The sequence below is a fragment of the Callorhinus ursinus genome, unplaced genomic scaffold (assembly GCF_003265705.2).
Source record: "Callorhinus ursinus isolate GAN/ISIS: 27379988/994484 unplaced genomic scaffold, GSC_fseal_2.0 scaffold80, whole genome shotgun sequence".
Classification (NCBI taxonomy): Eukaryota; Metazoa; Chordata; class Mammalia; order Carnivora; family Otariidae; genus Callorhinus; species Callorhinus ursinus.
In genome coordinates, this window is record NW_027397142.1 from 1,039,312 (window position 1) to 1,058,532 (window position 19,221).

Consider the following 19,221-nt stretch of genomic DNA (forward strand, 5'->3'; position numbering starts at 1 on the left):
CACACACACACACACACACACACACACACACACACACACACACACACAGTGTGTTTAGTCATTGGCTGCAAGTCCCTGGGAGGCTGGGGGGGGGCTTGGTGTGAATACTGCAGCAGATCCCAAAGCCTGGGAAGCTGTCAAACTGGTTCACACAGCAGGTTCCTTTGAAGGGAGTCTAAGCTGAGAGGCAGTGGCATCAGTCCCATCCCTGTCTCTGTGGTCACATGGCCTCCTCCCTGTGTCTGCCTGTGTCCACATCTCCCTTGGATTAAGGGAGATCACCTACTCCAGCAGGACCTCATCCTAATGAATTTCGTCTGCAACAACCCTATTTCCAGATACAGGACCTTCTCAGGTACTGGGGGTCAGGACTTGCATATATCTTGCGGGTGACACAATTCAACACATAATACTACCATAGAGTTTTGGGTGTCTTTGTTTTGTTTTTTAAGGAGAAAGTCTTACTCATTTTTTACTCTGAAAATGTTCAAACCCACAGAACACTTATATAAACCTTCCCCTAGATTCACTAGATGCTAATATCTTACAATACCCACTCTACACACACACACACACACACACACACATTGCATCTATGTCCAAAAGTAAGATTGGCTTATACTTTTCTTTTTTTGAACTGTTTCTTATACTTTGCTTTACTAGACTTAGAGAATGAATTATATAGGGTGAATATCTATGTTAAACAGATTATCTGTGTTTGGAAAATTACATAAAATTGTCCTATAAACTGTCAAGGCACTGGTATCTTTTTTTGGTTTCCTCTCTAATCCAGGTATTTTTTGAGGAGTGAATTTTAAAGTGTTCAAACGTAAGTAAATTGTTGATTACTAGCTTAATTCCTATTGTGGTTGGAATTTGTGGCCTGTTCTGTTGAGATTTCCCTTGCGTCTTAAAGCTAGGTCAATTTTTCAAAACTTCTAATGTGTTTTTAAAAAGAATAAATTTTATCTTCTTGGTTGTAGGTTCTATATATGTCTAATTTTGTTTTTCAAATATTCTATATTCTCATCCAGCTAATTTGACTTGATCCATAGTTATGTTGCAGTCTTCAACTGATTCTAGATCTGTCCATCCGTTTCTCCTTGCAATTTCGCTGGTGCTTGCTCTGTACCCATCTATCCATATTTGCCGGCCGCCCCCACCGGGGATGTCGGCATGCTCCCAGCTTCAAAGCGGTGGGGGAGGGGGTCCTGTGGGGTGGGCAGGTGGGCAGCAGCTTGTGTTTATTTAGTCACATGTTCACTCATCCAGTCAAGGATTTACCTAGTGCCTACTATGTGCTATTGATGCATATTTATTCTTTTTTTCTTCATTTGTATCAACTCTATTGAGATACACTTTATATAAATTCTACCCACTGAACAGGGAGATGGGTTTTCTCCTGACATTAACGTGCGTGTGCATGTGTAGAACCGTTACCTTCTGGAGGAGTTAGTATTTGCATCTTCATGAAGTGACTGTCTGCCGTGGAGTCCTGCAGATCTGTCCCCAGCTGTGTCCCCAGCTGTCGCTCAGACTTTGTCACTTACCCAACTCCCCTCACTCTTCCCCGGATGCACTGACCTTCTTGCTGCTCCTCAGAGACACTGAGCATACTCCTATCTCAGAGCCTTGGCACATGATGTTCTCCTCCTGGAATTTTCTTTGCATGTCTTCATGACCTGCAGCATCACTTTGCTCAGTTCTCTGTTCAAATGCTACTTTATCAGAGAGGCCTTTCCAAACCACCCTGTGTGAAATAGCAAACCTCTATCTCTCTCCATCATTCTTACTCTGAGTGATTTTTCTTTCTGGTATTTGTTGCTGCCTGTCATTTGTCTGGGTTGGCGGTGCTGCCCACAGGATGGTGGAAGTTGCCTGTAAACCACAGGAGCTGAGACAGAGCGCTGTGAACTCTGTGTTGTGCACCCGGGAATGAAGGGAAATGACCACGTTTGGGGAGAGCACTCCATTGGGAGAATCAGAAGGCAGGCATTTTGCAAATGAGAAGGAGAGAGCTATCATCAGATGGTATGTATCTAAAGGAAAGGGTTTTTGTTTTGTTTTGTTTTTTCTGCATGGGAGCAGAGTCGATATGGCTTGGAGGTAGCCATGGGTAAGTAGGAAGTGCCAGTGTTTCCCTGGATCCAAGGATTTTTGCCATGTGGGGGGAGAAGGAGGAGCTTCCTATCCAGAACGTCGATGGGGGCCAGCAGCATCTTCTAGGGAGGGTCAGGGCTTATATAAGGCAAGAAAGCTGTAAGAGAATTTTGTGGAAAAAATTAGTGTAGAGAAACTTACTTTACATGAGGGACCTTTGGAAAGGGTAAAAGTGTGGTCCACAGTGGAAGAAGAGGTTTTGGGGGGAGTACAGGGCAGCCTTGGGGGTGAGAACATAAGACAGGATCTTTCACCGAATGGGTTTGGACGGTCAGCAAGCAGCCAAAAAGGCAGAGATGCGGTGTTGATTTCAACTGCTGTCCTACAAGCAGAAGGTTGCAATCTAGCCTGCCGTTGAGAGCGCACACTGTTGCTTGACATTGACACAGAGACTGTTGTTGTCTAGTACGGTAGACAGAATAATGCCCACCCCGAGGAGGTTTCCTGATCCCCAGAACCTGCTAATGTACCTTATGTGGCACATGTGATTAAAATTAAAGGCCTTAAAGTGTTCTGTTATTTGATTATGCTAAATTATTCTTCCATCCTACTGCTGAATCACACTTAGATTATTTTTGTTTGGGGCTCTTACCAAATATACAAATCCTTGAGTCCCTGTCTCTTGGCAGATATGCGCAGCATTTCCATAGTGCATATGTCTAGAAGTGGAATTGCTTGGTTAGGGAGTATGCAGATGTCCTGATTTACTAGGTGATGACAGACTAGTGATAATCAAATGATAGAATGCTTTAGTAACAATGAATGGCCTACACTATACCCAACTTCACGGATGAATACGTATCATTTTGAGAGAGCAAAAGAAGCTAAATGCAAGAGAGTAAAGTTGGAAAATCAGCAAGACTAAGCTTACAATATTTTTATGGATGCATAATTAGAGGAAAAACTAAAAAAAACAAACAAAAAAACCCCCCACAACAACCAGTAAGTTATTGCCGTAAACCTTTGGTTAAATCAGAGTGTAGAATGGGAGGTGGTAGGAATTAGGGAACACAAAATCCTAGGATGCTAACCATGTTCTAAGTTTTGATTAAGTGGTAGTTCTATTTGTGTTTACTTTCTGATACATCATGGAGCTCTACATTTATCTTTTATCTCTTTTTTTATATACACGTTTCTTACAACGAAAAGTTGTGAAATAAAAGTATGAAATAAAAAATATGAAAATATTAAAACTGGGGCACCTGGGTGGCTCAGTCAGTGAAGCATCGATGCTTCAGCTCAGCTCGTGATCCCAGGGTCGTGATATCAAGCCCTGACACGGGCTCTGCGCTGGACGTGGAGCCTGCTTAATATTTCTCGCCCTCTGCCCCTCCCCTGCCCCCCCCAAGAAAAAAAGAAAACATTTTAACACCTTAAAAATGATTGCTTCAGAGACCAAATCGAGAATATTTTAATGTTATTTAAAATAAACTAAATGTAATGAGCTATGTTTAAATGTAAAAAAAAAGTGTAGAAACTAAAGACAGGCAGAAAAGAAAAGACAATGAAGGAGGAGGAGCCTGTGTGAGACTGACCAGGCATGTGTTTTCTAAAACCAGCCACGACCCGAGAGAGAACGTGCTCCTGGACTGCAGGCGACAAAGCAGGTCTCTCCACAGGGAAGGTGAAGGGAGCAGTCAGGGGTTTGGCACATCCCACGCACACTCTCTGGGAGAAAGCCAGGGAAGGGTCCTCATCAGGTGGATTTGACCTCATGCCCCTCCCTCACTCTAGGCCCTATGGAGAAGCTGGCTTAATTGGGAAAGAAGCCAATCTGGGATTAAATGGGATTCAGATGAATGGCCTCTAACAGGCTATCTCTGTGAACACGAAAGAGCATTATTCTTCCTATAACCGAGGCCAATGGATGCAGAACAAATGCTCCATTTCCTGGCAATAAACTTGAGATTCCCACGGAATCTTCCTGTGAGTGTAGGACTGCCAAGAGGAATCCCATGCCACTCTGTGCTCGTTATGGTGTGTAATTCACCCCCATAAAATGCTTTAGGATGAGTGTAAAAACAGTACGGTTCATTGGAATGGAGGTGCCGGGTAGCTTGTGCCCATAGGCTTCACAGTTTAAATTAGAATTAGGAAAAGCTTGATATTGCACCTAGAATAATTTTAATTTCTTTTGCAACTTGATATGACACTTGTGGTCTTTCTAGGTCATTAAACTGTCAAAAGTTGAAATATTAAAATCTTTAAACACTAAGGGTGCATACACTACATACGATAAATAAAACACAAGTCAGTACGGGAGGAGGGGCCTCCTTGTTGTTGTCGTGGTGGTGGTTCAGTTATTTGGGAGACAGTTTCTTATTTGGGAAAAGTTTTCATCTTTGTCTCATACCATAATCTGAATAAATTCCAGCTATATCATTAATTTTAGTTTTTAAAACTAAATCATTAAATTATTATAAGAATCTTAAAATTACGAAAACAGAACCTAGATCAATACTCACCTGTTCAATGAATAACGAAGAAATTTCAAAGCTTAAACCTGAGGGAAAGGACAGAGCTGACTCCCAAAACAGTAAACCTATTGGGGGAATTAGTACAACTTCCATAGAAAAAAAATTAATATCCTCAGTATGTAAAATGTATCTGCAAAGCCATTAAAAAAAGAAAAAAAAAACACAAAAACCCAGGGCTCTAACACCTGAATGCACAAAGGATATAAACATTTCATTTACTAATGGCTAATCACCTGAAAAATGTTCAACCTCACTAATGATAATTTTAAAAAGATGGGGTTTTTTTCTTTAATTTTTTATTGTTATGTTAATCACCATACATTACATCATTAGTTTTGGATGTAGTGTTCCATGATTCATTGTTTGTGCATAACACCCAGTGCTCCACGCAGAACGTGCCCTCTTTAATACCCATCACCAGGCTAACCCATCCCCCCACCCCCCTCCCCTCTAGAACCCTCAGTTTGTTTTTCAGAGTCCATCGTCTCTCATGGTTCGTCTCCCCCTCCGATTTACTCCCCTTCATTCTTCCCATCCTGCTATCTTCTTCTTCTTCTTCTTTTTTTAACATATAATGCATTATTTGCTTCAGAGGTACAGGTCTGTGATTCAACAGTCTTACACAATTCACAGCGCTCACCATAGCACATACCCTCCCCAATGTCTATGACCCAGCCACCCCCTCCCTCCCACCCCCCCCACCACTCCAGCAACCCTCAGTTTGTTTCCTGAGATTAAGAATTCCTCATATCAGTGAGGTCATAGGATACATGTCTTTCTCTGATTGACTTATTTCACTCAGCATAACACCCTCCAGTTCCACCCACGTTGTTGCAAATGGCAAGATCTCATTCCTTTTGATGGCTGCATAATATTCCATTGTGTATATATACCACCTCTTCTTTATCCATTCATCTGTCGATGGACATCTTTCCACAGTTTGGCTATTGTGGACATTGCTGCATAAACATTGGGGTGCACGTACCCCTTCGGATCCCTACATTTGTAAGATGGGTTTTTTTAATTGAGGTTCAATTGACATACAACATTGTATTCATGTCAGGTGTATGACATAATGATGTGATACATGTATATATTGTGGAATGATCACAATAAACCTAGTTAACATCCATTACCTCACATAATTACTTGTTTTTTCTTGTGATGTGAGAACTTTTAAGATTGATTCTCTTAGCAATTTTCAAATATACAATGCAGTATTGTTAACTATAGTCCCCATGCTGTGCATGACATCCCAGGACTTACTTATCTTATAACAAATTTGAACCTGTTGACCACCTTCACCTATCTCAGCCACTCCCTCCTTCTGGCAACCCCCAATCTATTCTCTGAATCTAAGAGTTCGGGGTCTTTTTAGATTCCACGTGTAAGTAAGATCATACAGTATTTGTCTTTCTCTGACTTATCTCACTTAGCATAACGCCCTCAAGGTCCATCCATGTCACAAATGGCAGGATTTCCTTCTTTTTTAGAGCTGATATGATAATAATATCCTGTTGTGTACATACTACAACTTCTTTATCCCTTCATCTGTTGATGGACACTTAGGGTTATTTTTTTGTCTTGGCTATTGTAAATAACGCTGCAATGAACATGGGAGTGTGGATAACTCTTCAGGAGAGTGATTTCATTTCCTTCTGATGTATACCCAGAAGAGCAATTGCTAGATTATATGGTAGTTCTATTTTATAATTTTTTGAGGAAACGCCATACTGTTTTCTGTAGTGGTTGCACCAATTCACATCCCCACCAACAGGGCACAAGGATTCTCTTTTCTCCATATCCTTGCCAACACTTCTTATTTCTTGTCCTTTTAATAATAGACAATCTAACAGGTGTGAAGTAATATCTTATTGTGGTTTTGATTTGCGTTTCCCTGATGATGAGTGATGTTGAGCACCTCTTCATGTATCCCCCTAGTTGGGGGGGAAGGGACAGTCAGGCAGTCACGGAAGTTTGGGTTCTAACATGGGACTGGAAATCCTAATTGCTGAACTGAGAGAGTGTTTCCAACTTCAAGTAACTGTGAGACTTTCAGTTAACCAAAGAGTAACCTGGGAAGTCTTGGACCTGCTCTGGTTTGTAACCAAGGGCAGGGAAAGGACCAGTCCTCCCTGGGGATTGAAAGGAACAAAATAAAGTGGCTCTTCCGAAGAGTCCTGCTTGTTCAAGAACTCGGAAGAATAAACGTGAACATGTAGATGCCATTTTGGTTGGGTAGATAAACCCGTGAGCTGAGCTGAGGGATCAAGTTTCTATCACTTTGAATGATTTAAAATACCATGTGAATTGCACATAAGAATAATTGCACTTTTAATGTACTCTTTCTTTCCTAAGGATGTTAGTGGGGTTTTTTTTTTTGAGATACAGTTCACATGCAATTCACTTATTAATGTACGCAATACAGTGTTTTTTAGTATATTCCTGGGGTTATGCAACCATCACCATAACAGTTTTAGAAAAATTTTTTTTCCTACTCCAAAGAAACTCCACACACATTAGCAGTCACTTGCCATCACCTCTCATCCCATTCCCTCCACAACCACTAATCTACCTTCTATACATACAGATTTTTACCTATTCTAGGCATTTCATTTAATGGATTATATAATACATGGTCCTTGTAACTGGTTCCTTTCATTTCCCATGAAGTTTTCAAGGTTCGTCCATGTTGTAGCATGGGTCAGTATTTCATTCCTTTTTATTGCTAAGTAATATTCCCCTTATGTGGATACATCCCATTTAGTTTATCCATTCATCCATTGATGGGCATTTGAGTTACGACTCTTACTCTAAGGAAGAATGTTGCTCTGAGCACTCATGTACAAGACTTTGTATAAACCTAAGTTTTCTTTCTCTTGGGTATATGTGTACCTTGGTGTGGAATTGTTGGGCTATATGACAACTGTATGCGTAACTTTTGAGCAACTGCCACATAATTTTCAGAAGAGACCGCAACATTTTACGTTGCCATCAGCAATGGACAAGGGTTTGAATTCCTCCACAATCTCATCAACACTTGTGATTGTCTGCCTTTCTGATTACAGCCATGCTCGGGGATATGAAGTATTATCTCACTGTGATTTTGGTTAGCATTTTTCTAACGATTAAAGATGTTGAGCACTTTTCATATGCTTATCAGCCATTTGTATATCTTTGGAGAAATGTCTGTTCAAGTCCTTTGCCCATTTTTTTTTTAAGTAGGCTCCACACCTAGCATGGAGCCCAGCATGGGGCTTGAACTCACAACCCTGAGATCAAGACTTGAGCCGAGATCAAGAGTAGGATGCTTAGGAGCACCTGGGTGGCTCAGTCGTTAAGCGTCTGCCTTCAGCTCAGGTCATGATCCCAGGGTTCTGGGATCAAGCCCCGCATCGGGCTCCCTGCTCGGCGGGAAGCCTGCTTCTCCCTCCCCCACTCCCCCTGCTTGTGTTCCCTCTCTCGCTGGGTCTCTCTCTGTCAAATAAATAAATAAAATCTTAAAAAAAAAAAAGTAGGATGCTTAAATGACTGAGCCACCCAGGTGTCCCTCCTTTGCCCATTTTTTAAATTAAGCTGTCTTTTTTTTATTATTGAGTTGTAAGAGTTCCTTATATATTCTGGATACAAGTCCTTTATCAGATGTGTGATTTTCAAATAATTTCTCCCATTTCATGGATGTTTTTTTCAACTTTATGGTGTCTGTTTAAGCACAAAAAATTTTTAATTTTGATGAAGTCCTATATATTTTTTCTATTGTCACTTGTATTTTTGGTGTCATATCTAAGAAATCATCTAACCTGAGGTCAGAAATGGATGCCTCTGTTTTCTTCTAAGAGTTTTATAGTTTTAGCTCTGACCTTTTTAGGTCTGTGAGTCATTTGACTTAGTTTTTGTGTTTGCCATGAGGGAATCCAACTTCATTCTTTTTCTTCTTTTTTTTTTTTTTCTTAAGTCGGCTCCACGCCCAGTGTGGAGCCCAGCACAGGGCTTGAACTCATGACCCTGAGATTAGGACCTGAGCTGAAATCAAGAGTCAGACGCTTAACTGACTGAGCCACCCAGGTGCCCCTCTTTTTCATGTGGATACCCAGCTGTGTTGGGACCATTCATTGAAGAGACTATTCTTTCCCCCATCGAATTGGCCGGGCACCCTCGTCAAAAATCAACTAACCACAGATGTTTGGTTTATTTCTATACTCTCAATTCTATTCCTTTGGTCTCTTTGTTATCCCTATGCCAGTATCATACTGTTTTATTATTATAGCTTTGTAGTAAGTTTTGAAATGCAGAAGTCCTTCAATTTTTTTCTTTTTCAAGATCTTTTTAGCTAATGTGGGTTCCTTGCCTTTCCATATGAATTTTGGGGTCAGTTTCTGCAAAAGAACCAGGTGTGATTTTGGTAAGAATTATACTGAATCTAGAGATCAATTTGGAGAGTATTACCACTTCAACAATATTAACTCTTCTGATCAACCATGGAATGTTTCTCATACCTTCCTACAATTTTATCCAAACTCTGCACCTAAATTTTGGGGTCTCTTCCAATTTGAGCCCATTAAGGTACTTTAACAACATGTATTCTTCATTTTGGCCATGCCGATTTTCCCCATGTTCTCTAAGCAGATGCTCATTAAAGCTTGAACTCAAGAGCAAAAATAATTATGCATTTTTGTATCCCAAGCACCAAAAAATAAACAAGTTATCCTTGCATTAAACATTAGCTAAATTGAGTCAATCAATCAAGGCCAAGCTAAAATAATATTTTTTTAATTAAAGCCCAATTCAGTTCCACCTGCTTCTTTAGAATCATACCCAAACCATTCTCTAACCCACAGTTCACCAGCTTCTTCTGAACATCTATGGCACATCATGATACATGATGTAGTACAAAATAAAGTATATGTTTCTAGTCCCCACCCACCCCTGGTGAATCTGGAAGTACTGTAAAAGCCAAGCACATAGTAAATGCTTAACAAATATTCCTTGCACTGAACTTTGATTTGGGTTGTCAGCTGTCTTATCCATGTGCACTAACACTGGCCTATTCTTGCCTCCCCAGGGGACGTTCTGGTGTTCCTGGATAGCCACTGCGAGGTGAATCATGCATGGCTGCAGCCCTTGCTGCATGCCATTGCCAAGGACCCCAAAATGGTGGCGTGTCCTCTGATAGATCCCATTGACTATGAGACCCTAGAATACCAGCCCTCTCCGGTCATAAGGGGTGCTTTCAACTGGTATCTAGAATTTAAATGGGATAATGTTTTCTCTTATGAGATGGATGGACCAGAAGGACCCACTAGACCCATCCGGTAGGAGATTTCTTCAGGTTATGGGAATATGTATTGGGACCTGGGGAGAAAAAGATGTTAGAGATGATTCTTTCAATTTCTTGGGCTTAATGAAGAGAAATATTTTGTTATTTATCTTGTTTCTAAAAGTCTATGATGATAGAATTTGGTAGGTTTTTAGTTTCTTTGACTGGAAATGAGCATCTCACCCCAGTTAAGAACACTGCCATGGATAGTGTCCCTCTGGTTTCAGGTGTCTGTCTTTAGAATGTGGGCTTGGTTCTCAGGAGCTAATTGCGTGTGGTCAATGAACAAAATGCTAGCACTGTGGATAGCCCAGAAAAAGTAGATGTCTTTGCTAAGTTCATATATAAAACAGTTATCTAACTGCTTTCATCTGTAACTTTATAGGGATGAATACGATTTTCCTAGATTATGAGTCTTGGAAAATATATTTCTTTTTTTTTAATTCTTAATTTTTTATTGGTTGTTTTGAGGATCGGTTCAGACGTTTCAATTTGTACACAATTCTTAACATACGTACCGAAAATCTAAAAAAACCATGTAGTTGTGATTCTTTTCTAAAAGTTATTCCAGTGACCTTCCAGCTTAAAATTTGGAGGCAGATTTTCCTTAACAGTATATCAAGTACCAAGATCTTCAAATGCTGATACACTGTTACATTGTTAAGTCCCATTAATTTACAATTTAATATCATATATACTACATACTCAGATTCTCAATCTTGCACAGCACATTAACAGAGTTACTAGGAAAACCAGACTACGACGACCAAGATGTTACAGAGTGCACAAGAATTCGGACCGAGAGAGCCAAGATCTAGGAGTGGTTTTCTTTAGGAAACAAGTCTACCGAAAACAACATGGGAATAGAAGTAATTTAAAATATTCAAGACATAGTAAATGCACGACCGACTCCAAATTGCCATTTAGTATGCTTGGTATTATAGGATATAAAAACTACCCCAGCTATGGAATGTTGAGTTGACACCCAAGACAATCAAAGCCTCCCACATTCAATATCCCACTATTTCCTGGTTGTACCAAAAAATAAACAACCAGCAAATGATTTCACCTCTTAAAAAAAAAAGCATTTACACTTAAAAAATGGGATGAGGTGGGATTCCCTCCTTCTTAAAAATGTTTCTAGAGCTACTAAAAATCTTACATTTACAAAATAGTTGATAAAAATATTCCTCTGGATTGTACAAGAAGGGCGACAGGGACCACTGATAAGACATGGTTTATGGTATTAATCAGACTTGGCTTCTTTCTCTCCTGCTTCATCGGAGGCTGGACTCTCCTCATTTTTTGTTTCTCTGTTTTCTGCAGGTAAGTCTTCTTTCGTTTCTTGGTTAGCCACTTCAGCCTGTTTTCCCTTTGCTCCCCTTTTCCCCTTTGTTTGCACTTTTTTGTCTGAAGATTTAGCCTTTCCTGCCGCCTTTTTGGGCTTCGTTTCCACTTTTGCAGGAGCAGGATTAGCTGACAGCCTCGCCGACCTCCTCTTGGGCATCGTGGCGGCGGGGCGGGCGCGTGCCGGGTGCCTGCGGGCCGCGGCGTGCCGAGACCCTTCGCTAAGCTGGGCTGCCTCGGAAAATATATTTCTAAAGGAGAACAATTTGATGTTGTGACTTTTAACTGCATCTGTGAGGCTAATTTCTGAAGAGACTTCCTCCAGGTCACTCCCCACATTTACTGATAACCGATGCCTGGCTCCTCCTCTTCTCCGCTACTAAGCTCTTTGTTTTGCAAATCACAGGAGCAAATCTTCTAACACTGCAGCCTAGCAAGTCCTTGATCTCCGTCTCTATTTTAATTTCACTAGAGCTCTGTGACCTTTTGCAAGTTACTTAACCTCTCTGCACCTTATTTCCTTGTATATGAAGTCTGGAGGTTAATGATACTTCACAGGGTTGTTAGGAAAATGACTTAGTGTATCAAAGCTTAGAACAGTATCTGTCCATGATAAGTACTACATCAGTGTCTATCACTGTTAGCTCTTATTATTCCTATAGCCATATCCTGGGCCTTTCATCTTCTAAATTACCAGATATCTGTTTCTTTGGCCACAGCCTAAGACGTTCCTAATTTTTTCCTGCTGTGCTCCACCCACACCTACCCCTGGACATCATCGGGATCTCCAGTTCTTTGATTTCTGTTTTTACCCCTCATGGTTTCTTTCGTTTCTCTCTCTTTTTTAAAGATTTTATTTATTTGAGAGAGAGAGAGAGCGAGAGAGCACAAGCAGGGGGAGCGACAGAGGGAGAAGAAATAAAGACTATCTAAGAATCGGGAAGAACAACTGGGAAATTATTCAGTACCTTATGCTGGAACCATAATGGGATACTATGTAGCTATGAAGTGAGACTACACCTGCAGTTTTCCACTGCCTACTCTAACCCAGTGATTAACCAGCTCCAGGGGACTCGGCCTTTGTGATGACTCTCACATGACATCTGTCCATCTCTCTGCCTGTCCCCATGGTCCAGGCCCACACTGTCCCAGGCTTAGACTCTATGCTGTAAGGGACAGTCTGGCCTGCAGGCTCCTCTCCCTCATGCCAATCTCTCTGCTGTTATTGTAATTTTCTTAAAACCCTACTTTGCACATGTCACCAAATGTCTTTCCTTCGCTTTTAGGATAATAGATCCCTTGATGCACCTTCCACTGTGTGTAACTCTGATCTTTGCTTTGCTCCAGCCATCATTTGTTAGCTGTTTAGGACTGCTGTGTACAGCTGTATAGGTTGTGTACTGCACATCTCCACAAGGCATTGTTCATACAGATTATAGGTGATTGGCATCCCTGGAGTTGTGCAATAAGGCAGCCCTCTGCTGGGCTGGTTACCTCTCTCAGCTTCACTGTCTTCATCTATAAAATGACGATGATAATAAAATACATACCTGTCTGGATTATCGAGGAGATTAAATAAGCCAGTGCTTGTAAAGAACATAGCCTAAGGCCTGACACAGGTGAAGTGATCAATATAAATGGTTGCTCTTGTTACTGTTACAGACTTCAGAATGAAAAAGAATAAAGATACACTTCATTTAAGTAAAATCTAATATGTAAAAATCTTGATTTACTCAAAAATAAAAAAATAAAGCATCAGTCTTTGGAGTTCATCTCAAAATGAACTTATTTAACTTAAAATAAAGTCACTTTTAGTAAGAAGTAGTTGCAGTATTCCATTTACAAAAAAATTGACATAATTTTATAATATTTCCATATGTCACGTATCAGACATGCTTTAGGCTCTACAAATTTCAATAGGGAAACTATTCCTGATACTTGCTGAGTAGTAACATTTTTGGAATTCCAAGACACCATTAGTATAGATGTAGTCACACATGCTTTTGAAAACAATTTGACAATCTTATAAATGTTATTCTCTAATGCAGTAATTCCACTTCTTGAAATATTTCCCTAAGGAGTTAATGAGAAGTAAGTACAAAGACATCTATTACAGTGACATTTATATTGGTTAAAAAATAAAAACAACATAAATGAATATTTATGTTCAATAGTGAAATGGTTAAAAACTATATTCATATTTTGTAGAATATTATATAAAGTTTTTTGAAAGCTAATTACTATAAAAGGAAAATTCTCACAATATGCTAATTAAAAAATCAAGCCGTTAAAAAACTTAGCATGATACCAATTATTTATAGAATATATATTATACATGTGATATGTGTTATAACCTACAGTTCACCTTGAACAACATGGGAGTTAGGCACGCTGACCACCCTGTGCAGTCAAAACTCTGAATGTAGCTTTTGACTCCCCAAAAACTTAACTACTAAGAACCTACTGTTGACTGAAAGCCTTACTGATAACAAACAGTTGATTACCCCCCAGCATCCCTATCTGAGTGCATGGCAACTCCACCTTCCAGGGACCCAGGCCAAAATGCTGGGGTCAGCCTTAACCCTTCTCATCCTCCTCTAACCACATCCCACTCATAAGCAAATCTGCTGGTTCCATCTTCAAACTACATCAGGAGATGGACTGCATCTCGTTGCCCTCACTATTGGACCCTTATCCACCATCGACCACTGCTGCAACTGGTGTCCCTGTTTCCACCCTTTTGCCCTGACAAGAGCTGGGACCTTGGCCTGTTGACTCACTAATTTATGTCTAACACATCATAGGTGTTTAATACATACTTTAAAAAAAATGAATGAGTAGATGAACATGTGATCATTTTCCAACTACTTACTTTAGTGTTATCGGGCCCTGCTATTGGTGGACAAAAAAAAAAAAAAAAAGATGCTTTATAACATTCTGTTTTTCCCAAAAGTAAATATTATAATTCACTTAATGTGCTTAGAAAGGGAGATTTGTAAACTCTAATACCCAAGTCAATATTTGTCCCCAGGGGTAACTCACATTCTAATGTTCCCTTTCAAGGAAAAGACAACATTTAGAAGATACCATTATACAATTCGGTGAGAGCTAAGTGAAAGTTACTGAGGGGGGCACCTGGGTGGCATAGTTGGTTAAATGTGAGCTCTTCATTCCGTGAGGAGTCAGCTTGAGTTTCTTTCTCCCCCTCCTTTTGCCCCTCCCCACCCCTACGTGCTCTCTCTGTCTCTCTCAAATAAATAAATAAATCTTAGAAAAGTTACTGTGTACTGTTAGGTAGTTATGGTTTCGATTTGCTAATTTTACATACCTAAATATAAACAATTTTGGTATCAGTATTGCTAGTTTCTAGTTTTTATGTTATTGCTAATATTCAATATAATTTTGGAAAAAAATCCAGAATGACCGAATCTGTAATTTAATATTTATGTGTCCTTTTTAGGTCACCTGCAATGGCTGGAGGAATTTTTGCTATAAATAGGCATTATTTTAATGAGATTGGACAGTACGACAGGGACATGGAACACTGGGGAACAGAAAATTTGGAACTTTCACTAAGGGTAATTCAGACTTGGCTTTTTAAATAGTTACCTTTGTACAGAGAGAGCGAACGCTGACGTCAAACTTATGCTCAGTTTTCCTGCCTGCGCATCTGGTATCGTTCCCATATCACCACGTGAAATAAATGATCTATGGGACTCCTCGCAAGATGTGACAATAGTTAGTAAAATACCAGCCATTATTACCATATGTTTTGTTATTTCTTTTTTTAAATATTTTTTTAATTTATTTGACAGAGAGAGACAAAGCGAGAGAAGGAACACAAGCAGGGGGAGCGGGAGAGGGAAAAGCAGGCCTCCCGCGGAGCAGGGAGCCCGATGCGGGGCTCGATCCCAGGACCCTGGGACCATGACCTGAGCCGAAGGCAGACGCTTAACGACTGGGCCACCCAGGCGCCCCTGTTTTATTATTTCTAATGTATGGCATATTGAACTAATGTAATGTTTTTATATATTTGTGAAAGCTCTTCTTTATTATACTGATTGCCTTGGTGGTTGTGGTGTGGTGGAAATAACAGGATGAGGCAGTGGGGGACTTGGGTACCACTAACTATACAGGCTATGTCAAGCCTCAGTTGCCCGTCTGCAAATTGAGAAGACTCAGTAGGGGGTGTCTAAGTTGTCTCTCAGCTCTTGAATCCCGGGATACCTGCTACAACGTGGGTGGAACTTTGAAAACTTTATGGTGAGAGAAAGAAGCCAGACACAGATATTTTCCTGAGGGCGGAGCAAGAGGGCGGAGGAGTAGGAGACCTGGGTTTCGTCTGGTCTCAGGAATTCAGCTGAACAGGGATCAAACCATTCTGAACACCTACAAACTCAACAGGAGATCGAAGAAAACAATAGCAGCAACTCTCTGAACAGAAAAGCGACCACTTTCTGGAAGGTAGGACGTGCGGAGAAGTGAATCCGAGGCGATATTCGGGAGGATAGACGGCGGGGGAGGGGGCCTCCGTCGGCCGCTTCTGGCAAGTGCTAGAGCCGCGGAGCACAAAATCGGACCTTTTAGAAGTTGGCTCCGCGGAGGGACGTCGCTGCAGTGGCTAAGCGGGGGGGTGGAACCCTCGCGGGACAGTGTGGTCTCAGGACCCTCGGGGTCACAGAAAGACCGGGGGTGCCTGAGTGCGGCAGAGCTCCCAGGGATCGGAGCGGGGAAGCCGGCTGCAGAGACAGAGCCGAGGTGCGGGCTCTCAGCTCGGGGTGGCCATAAACTGTGATCCGCGGCCCAGTCGGGCCACTGCTCCTCCAGCAGGGACCCAACAAGCGGCAGAGCCGGGGAGACTCCCCTTCCTCCCCCGGGGAGGAGCGGTGCGGGAGCGCACCGCAGGGATCTGCTGGGTTTGGAGACTCCACACGGGGTCGGGTGCCACAGATAGCAACACTCGGTCACAGGCCGGGTGAGCACGGAGTGCGGCCGGAGACCGGGGACACGGGAGTGACTGCTTTTCTCTGGGGGCGCACTGAGGAGCGGGGCCCCGAGTTCTCAGCTCCTCCGGGAGGAGATTGGGAGGCCACCTTTTTCACTCCCGTCCTCCAAACCTGTACCGAGAGCTTGCAGGGAACAAAAGCTCCTGAGAGCAAACCCGAGCAGCTTGCTTAGCCTGGACCGACAAGGGCGGGGCAATTCCGCCTCCGGCAAAGACATTTGGGAACCACGGCAACAGGCCCCTCCCCCAGAAGATCAGCACCAACAGGCAGCAAGCCAAGACCAAGTTTACCGATCAAGGAGAACGGGAGAACTCCAGCGCTAGGGGAATACTGCACATAGAATTCATGGCTTTTTTACCATGATTCATTAGTCTTTCAAAGTTAATTTTTTTAACTTTTTTTTTTATTTTTCTTTTTCCCTTTTTCAACCAACATCTTATCAATCCCTTTATTAAAAAACATTTTTATTTTTCATTTTTAGAGTCATACCCTATCCCTTCATAGTAGTTACCCTTATTTTTGGCATATATATATAAGTTGTTCTCTCTTTAAAATTTTGAGATACAGTTTCTTCTAACAGATCAAAATATACCCTAAATCTCTAGTGTATGGCTTTGTTCTAGTCTCCTGCCTGATCACATTGTCTCCCCCCTTTTTTTTCTTTTTTCTTTAATCCTCTTCTTTCTTTATTCAAACAATCTTCTTATCAATTCCTTTTATAAAATTTTTTTATAATTTTCATCTTTACAGTCATATTCCATCCCTTCATCATATCAGCCTTTATTTTTATACATATATAAGTTTTTCTTTCTTTAAAATTTTGGGAGGCACTTTCTTCTAACAGACCAAAATACACCCAAAATCTAGTGTGTGGCACTGATCTATGCACTAGCCTGATCATATTTGATCATATTCTGTTTTTTTTGTTTTGTTCTGTTTTTGTTTGTTTTTATCTTTTTCTTTTGTTTTCTTTTTCTTATTTCTTTCTTTCCCTTTCTTTTCCCCCGGTTTCAGGTCTTTTCTGATTTGTTTAGAGTATATTTTCTGGGGACGTTGTTACCCTGTTAGCATTTTGTTCTCTCATTCATCTATTCTCCTCTGGACAAAATGACAAGACGGAAAAAATCACTTCAACAAAAAGAACAAGAGGTAGTACCGACTGCCAGGGACCTACTCAATACGGACAATAGTACGATGTCGGACCTAGAGTTCAGAATCATGATTTTAAAGATACTAGCTGGGCTTGAAAAAAGCATGGAAGTTATTAAAGAAACCCTTTCTGGAGAAATAAAAGAACTAAAATCTAACCAAGTTGAAATCAAAAAGACTATTCATGAGGTGCAATCAAAAATGGGGGCACTCACTGCTAGGATAAATGAGGCCGAAGAGAGAATCAGCGATATAGAAGACCAAATGATGGAAAATAAAGAAGCTGAGAAAAAGAGAGATAAACAACTACTGGATCACGGGGGCAGAATTCAAGAGATAAGCAATACCATAAGACGAAATAACATTAGAATAATTGGGATCCCAGAAGAAGAAGAAAGAGAGAGAGGGGCAGAAGGTATATTGGAGCAAATTATAGCAGAGAAGTTCCCTAATGCGGGGAAGGAAACAGGCATCAAAATCCAGGAGGCACAGAGAACGCCTCTCAAAATCAATAAAAATAGGTCAACACCCCAACATCTAATAGTAAAACTTATGAGTCTCAGAGACAAAGAAAAAATCCTGAAAGCAGCTCAGAACAAGAGATCTGTAACCTACAATGGTAGAAACATTAGATTGGCAACAGACCTATCCACAGAGACCTGGCAGGCCAGAAAGGACTGGCATGATATATTCAGAGCACTAAACGAGAAAAATATGCAGCCAAGAATATATATCCAGCTAGGCTGTCATTGAAAATAGAAGGAGAGATAAAAAGCTTCCAGGACAAACAAAAACTAAAGGAATTTGCAAACACCAAACCATCCCTCCAAGAAATATTGAAAGGGGTCCTCTAAGCAAAGAGAGAGCCTGAAAGCAGCATAGACCAGAAAGGAACACAGACAATATACAGTAACAGTCACCTTACAGGCAATACAATGGCACTAAATTCATGTCTTTCAATAGTTACCCTGAATGTAAATGGGCTAAGTGCCCCAATCAAAAGACACAGGCAATCAGATTGGATTAAAAAACAGGACCCATCGATATGCTGTCTGCAAGAGACTCATTTTAGACCCAAAGACACCTCCAGATTGAAAGTGAGGGGGTGGAAAACCATTCACCATGCTAATGGACACCAAAAGAAAGCTGGGGTGGCAATCCTTATATCAGACAAATTAGATTTTAAACCAAAGACTGTAATAAGAGATGAGGAAGGACACTGTATCCTACCTAAAGGGTCTATCCAACAGGAAGATCTAACAATCGTAAATATCTATGCCCCGAACATGGGAGCAGCCAATTATATAAGGCGATTACTAACAAAAGCCAAAAACACATTGACAACAATACAATAATAGTGGGGGACTTTAACACCCCCCTGACTGAAATGGACAGATCATCTAAGTAAAAGATCAACAAGGAAATAAAGACTTTAAATGACACACTGAAATGGACTTCACAGACATATTCAGAACATTCCATCCCAAAACAACGAAATACACATTCTTCTCTAGTGTCCATGGAACATTCTCCAGAATAGATTACATCCTGGGTCACAAATCAGGTCTCAACCGGTACCAAAAGAGTGGGATCATTCCCTGCATATTTTCAGACCACACTGCTTTGAAACTAGAACTCAATCACAAGAGGAAAGTTGGAAAGAACTCAAATACATGGAGGCTAAAGGGCATCCTACTAAAGAATGAATGGGTCAACCAGGAAATTAAAGAAGAATTAAAAAAATCCATGGAAACCAATGAAAATG

General features: G+C 40.9%; 1 protein-coding gene across 1 annotated transcript in view; it reads left to right on the top strand.

The window, feature by feature from the left end:
• GALNTL5 (polypeptide N-acetylgalactosaminyltransferase like 5) overlaps positions 1-19,221 on the top strand; it is a 62,183-nt gene that overhangs the window by 24,816 nt on the left and 18,146 nt on the right. The window contains exons 6-7 of the mRNA XM_025862219.2: positions 9,700-9,949; positions 14,762-14,879. Of these exons, the coding sequence (XP_025718004.1) occupies positions 9,700-9,949; positions 14,762-14,879 (368 nt within the window). The remainder of the gene's footprint in view (positions 1-9,699; positions 9,950-14,761; positions 14,880-19,221) is intronic.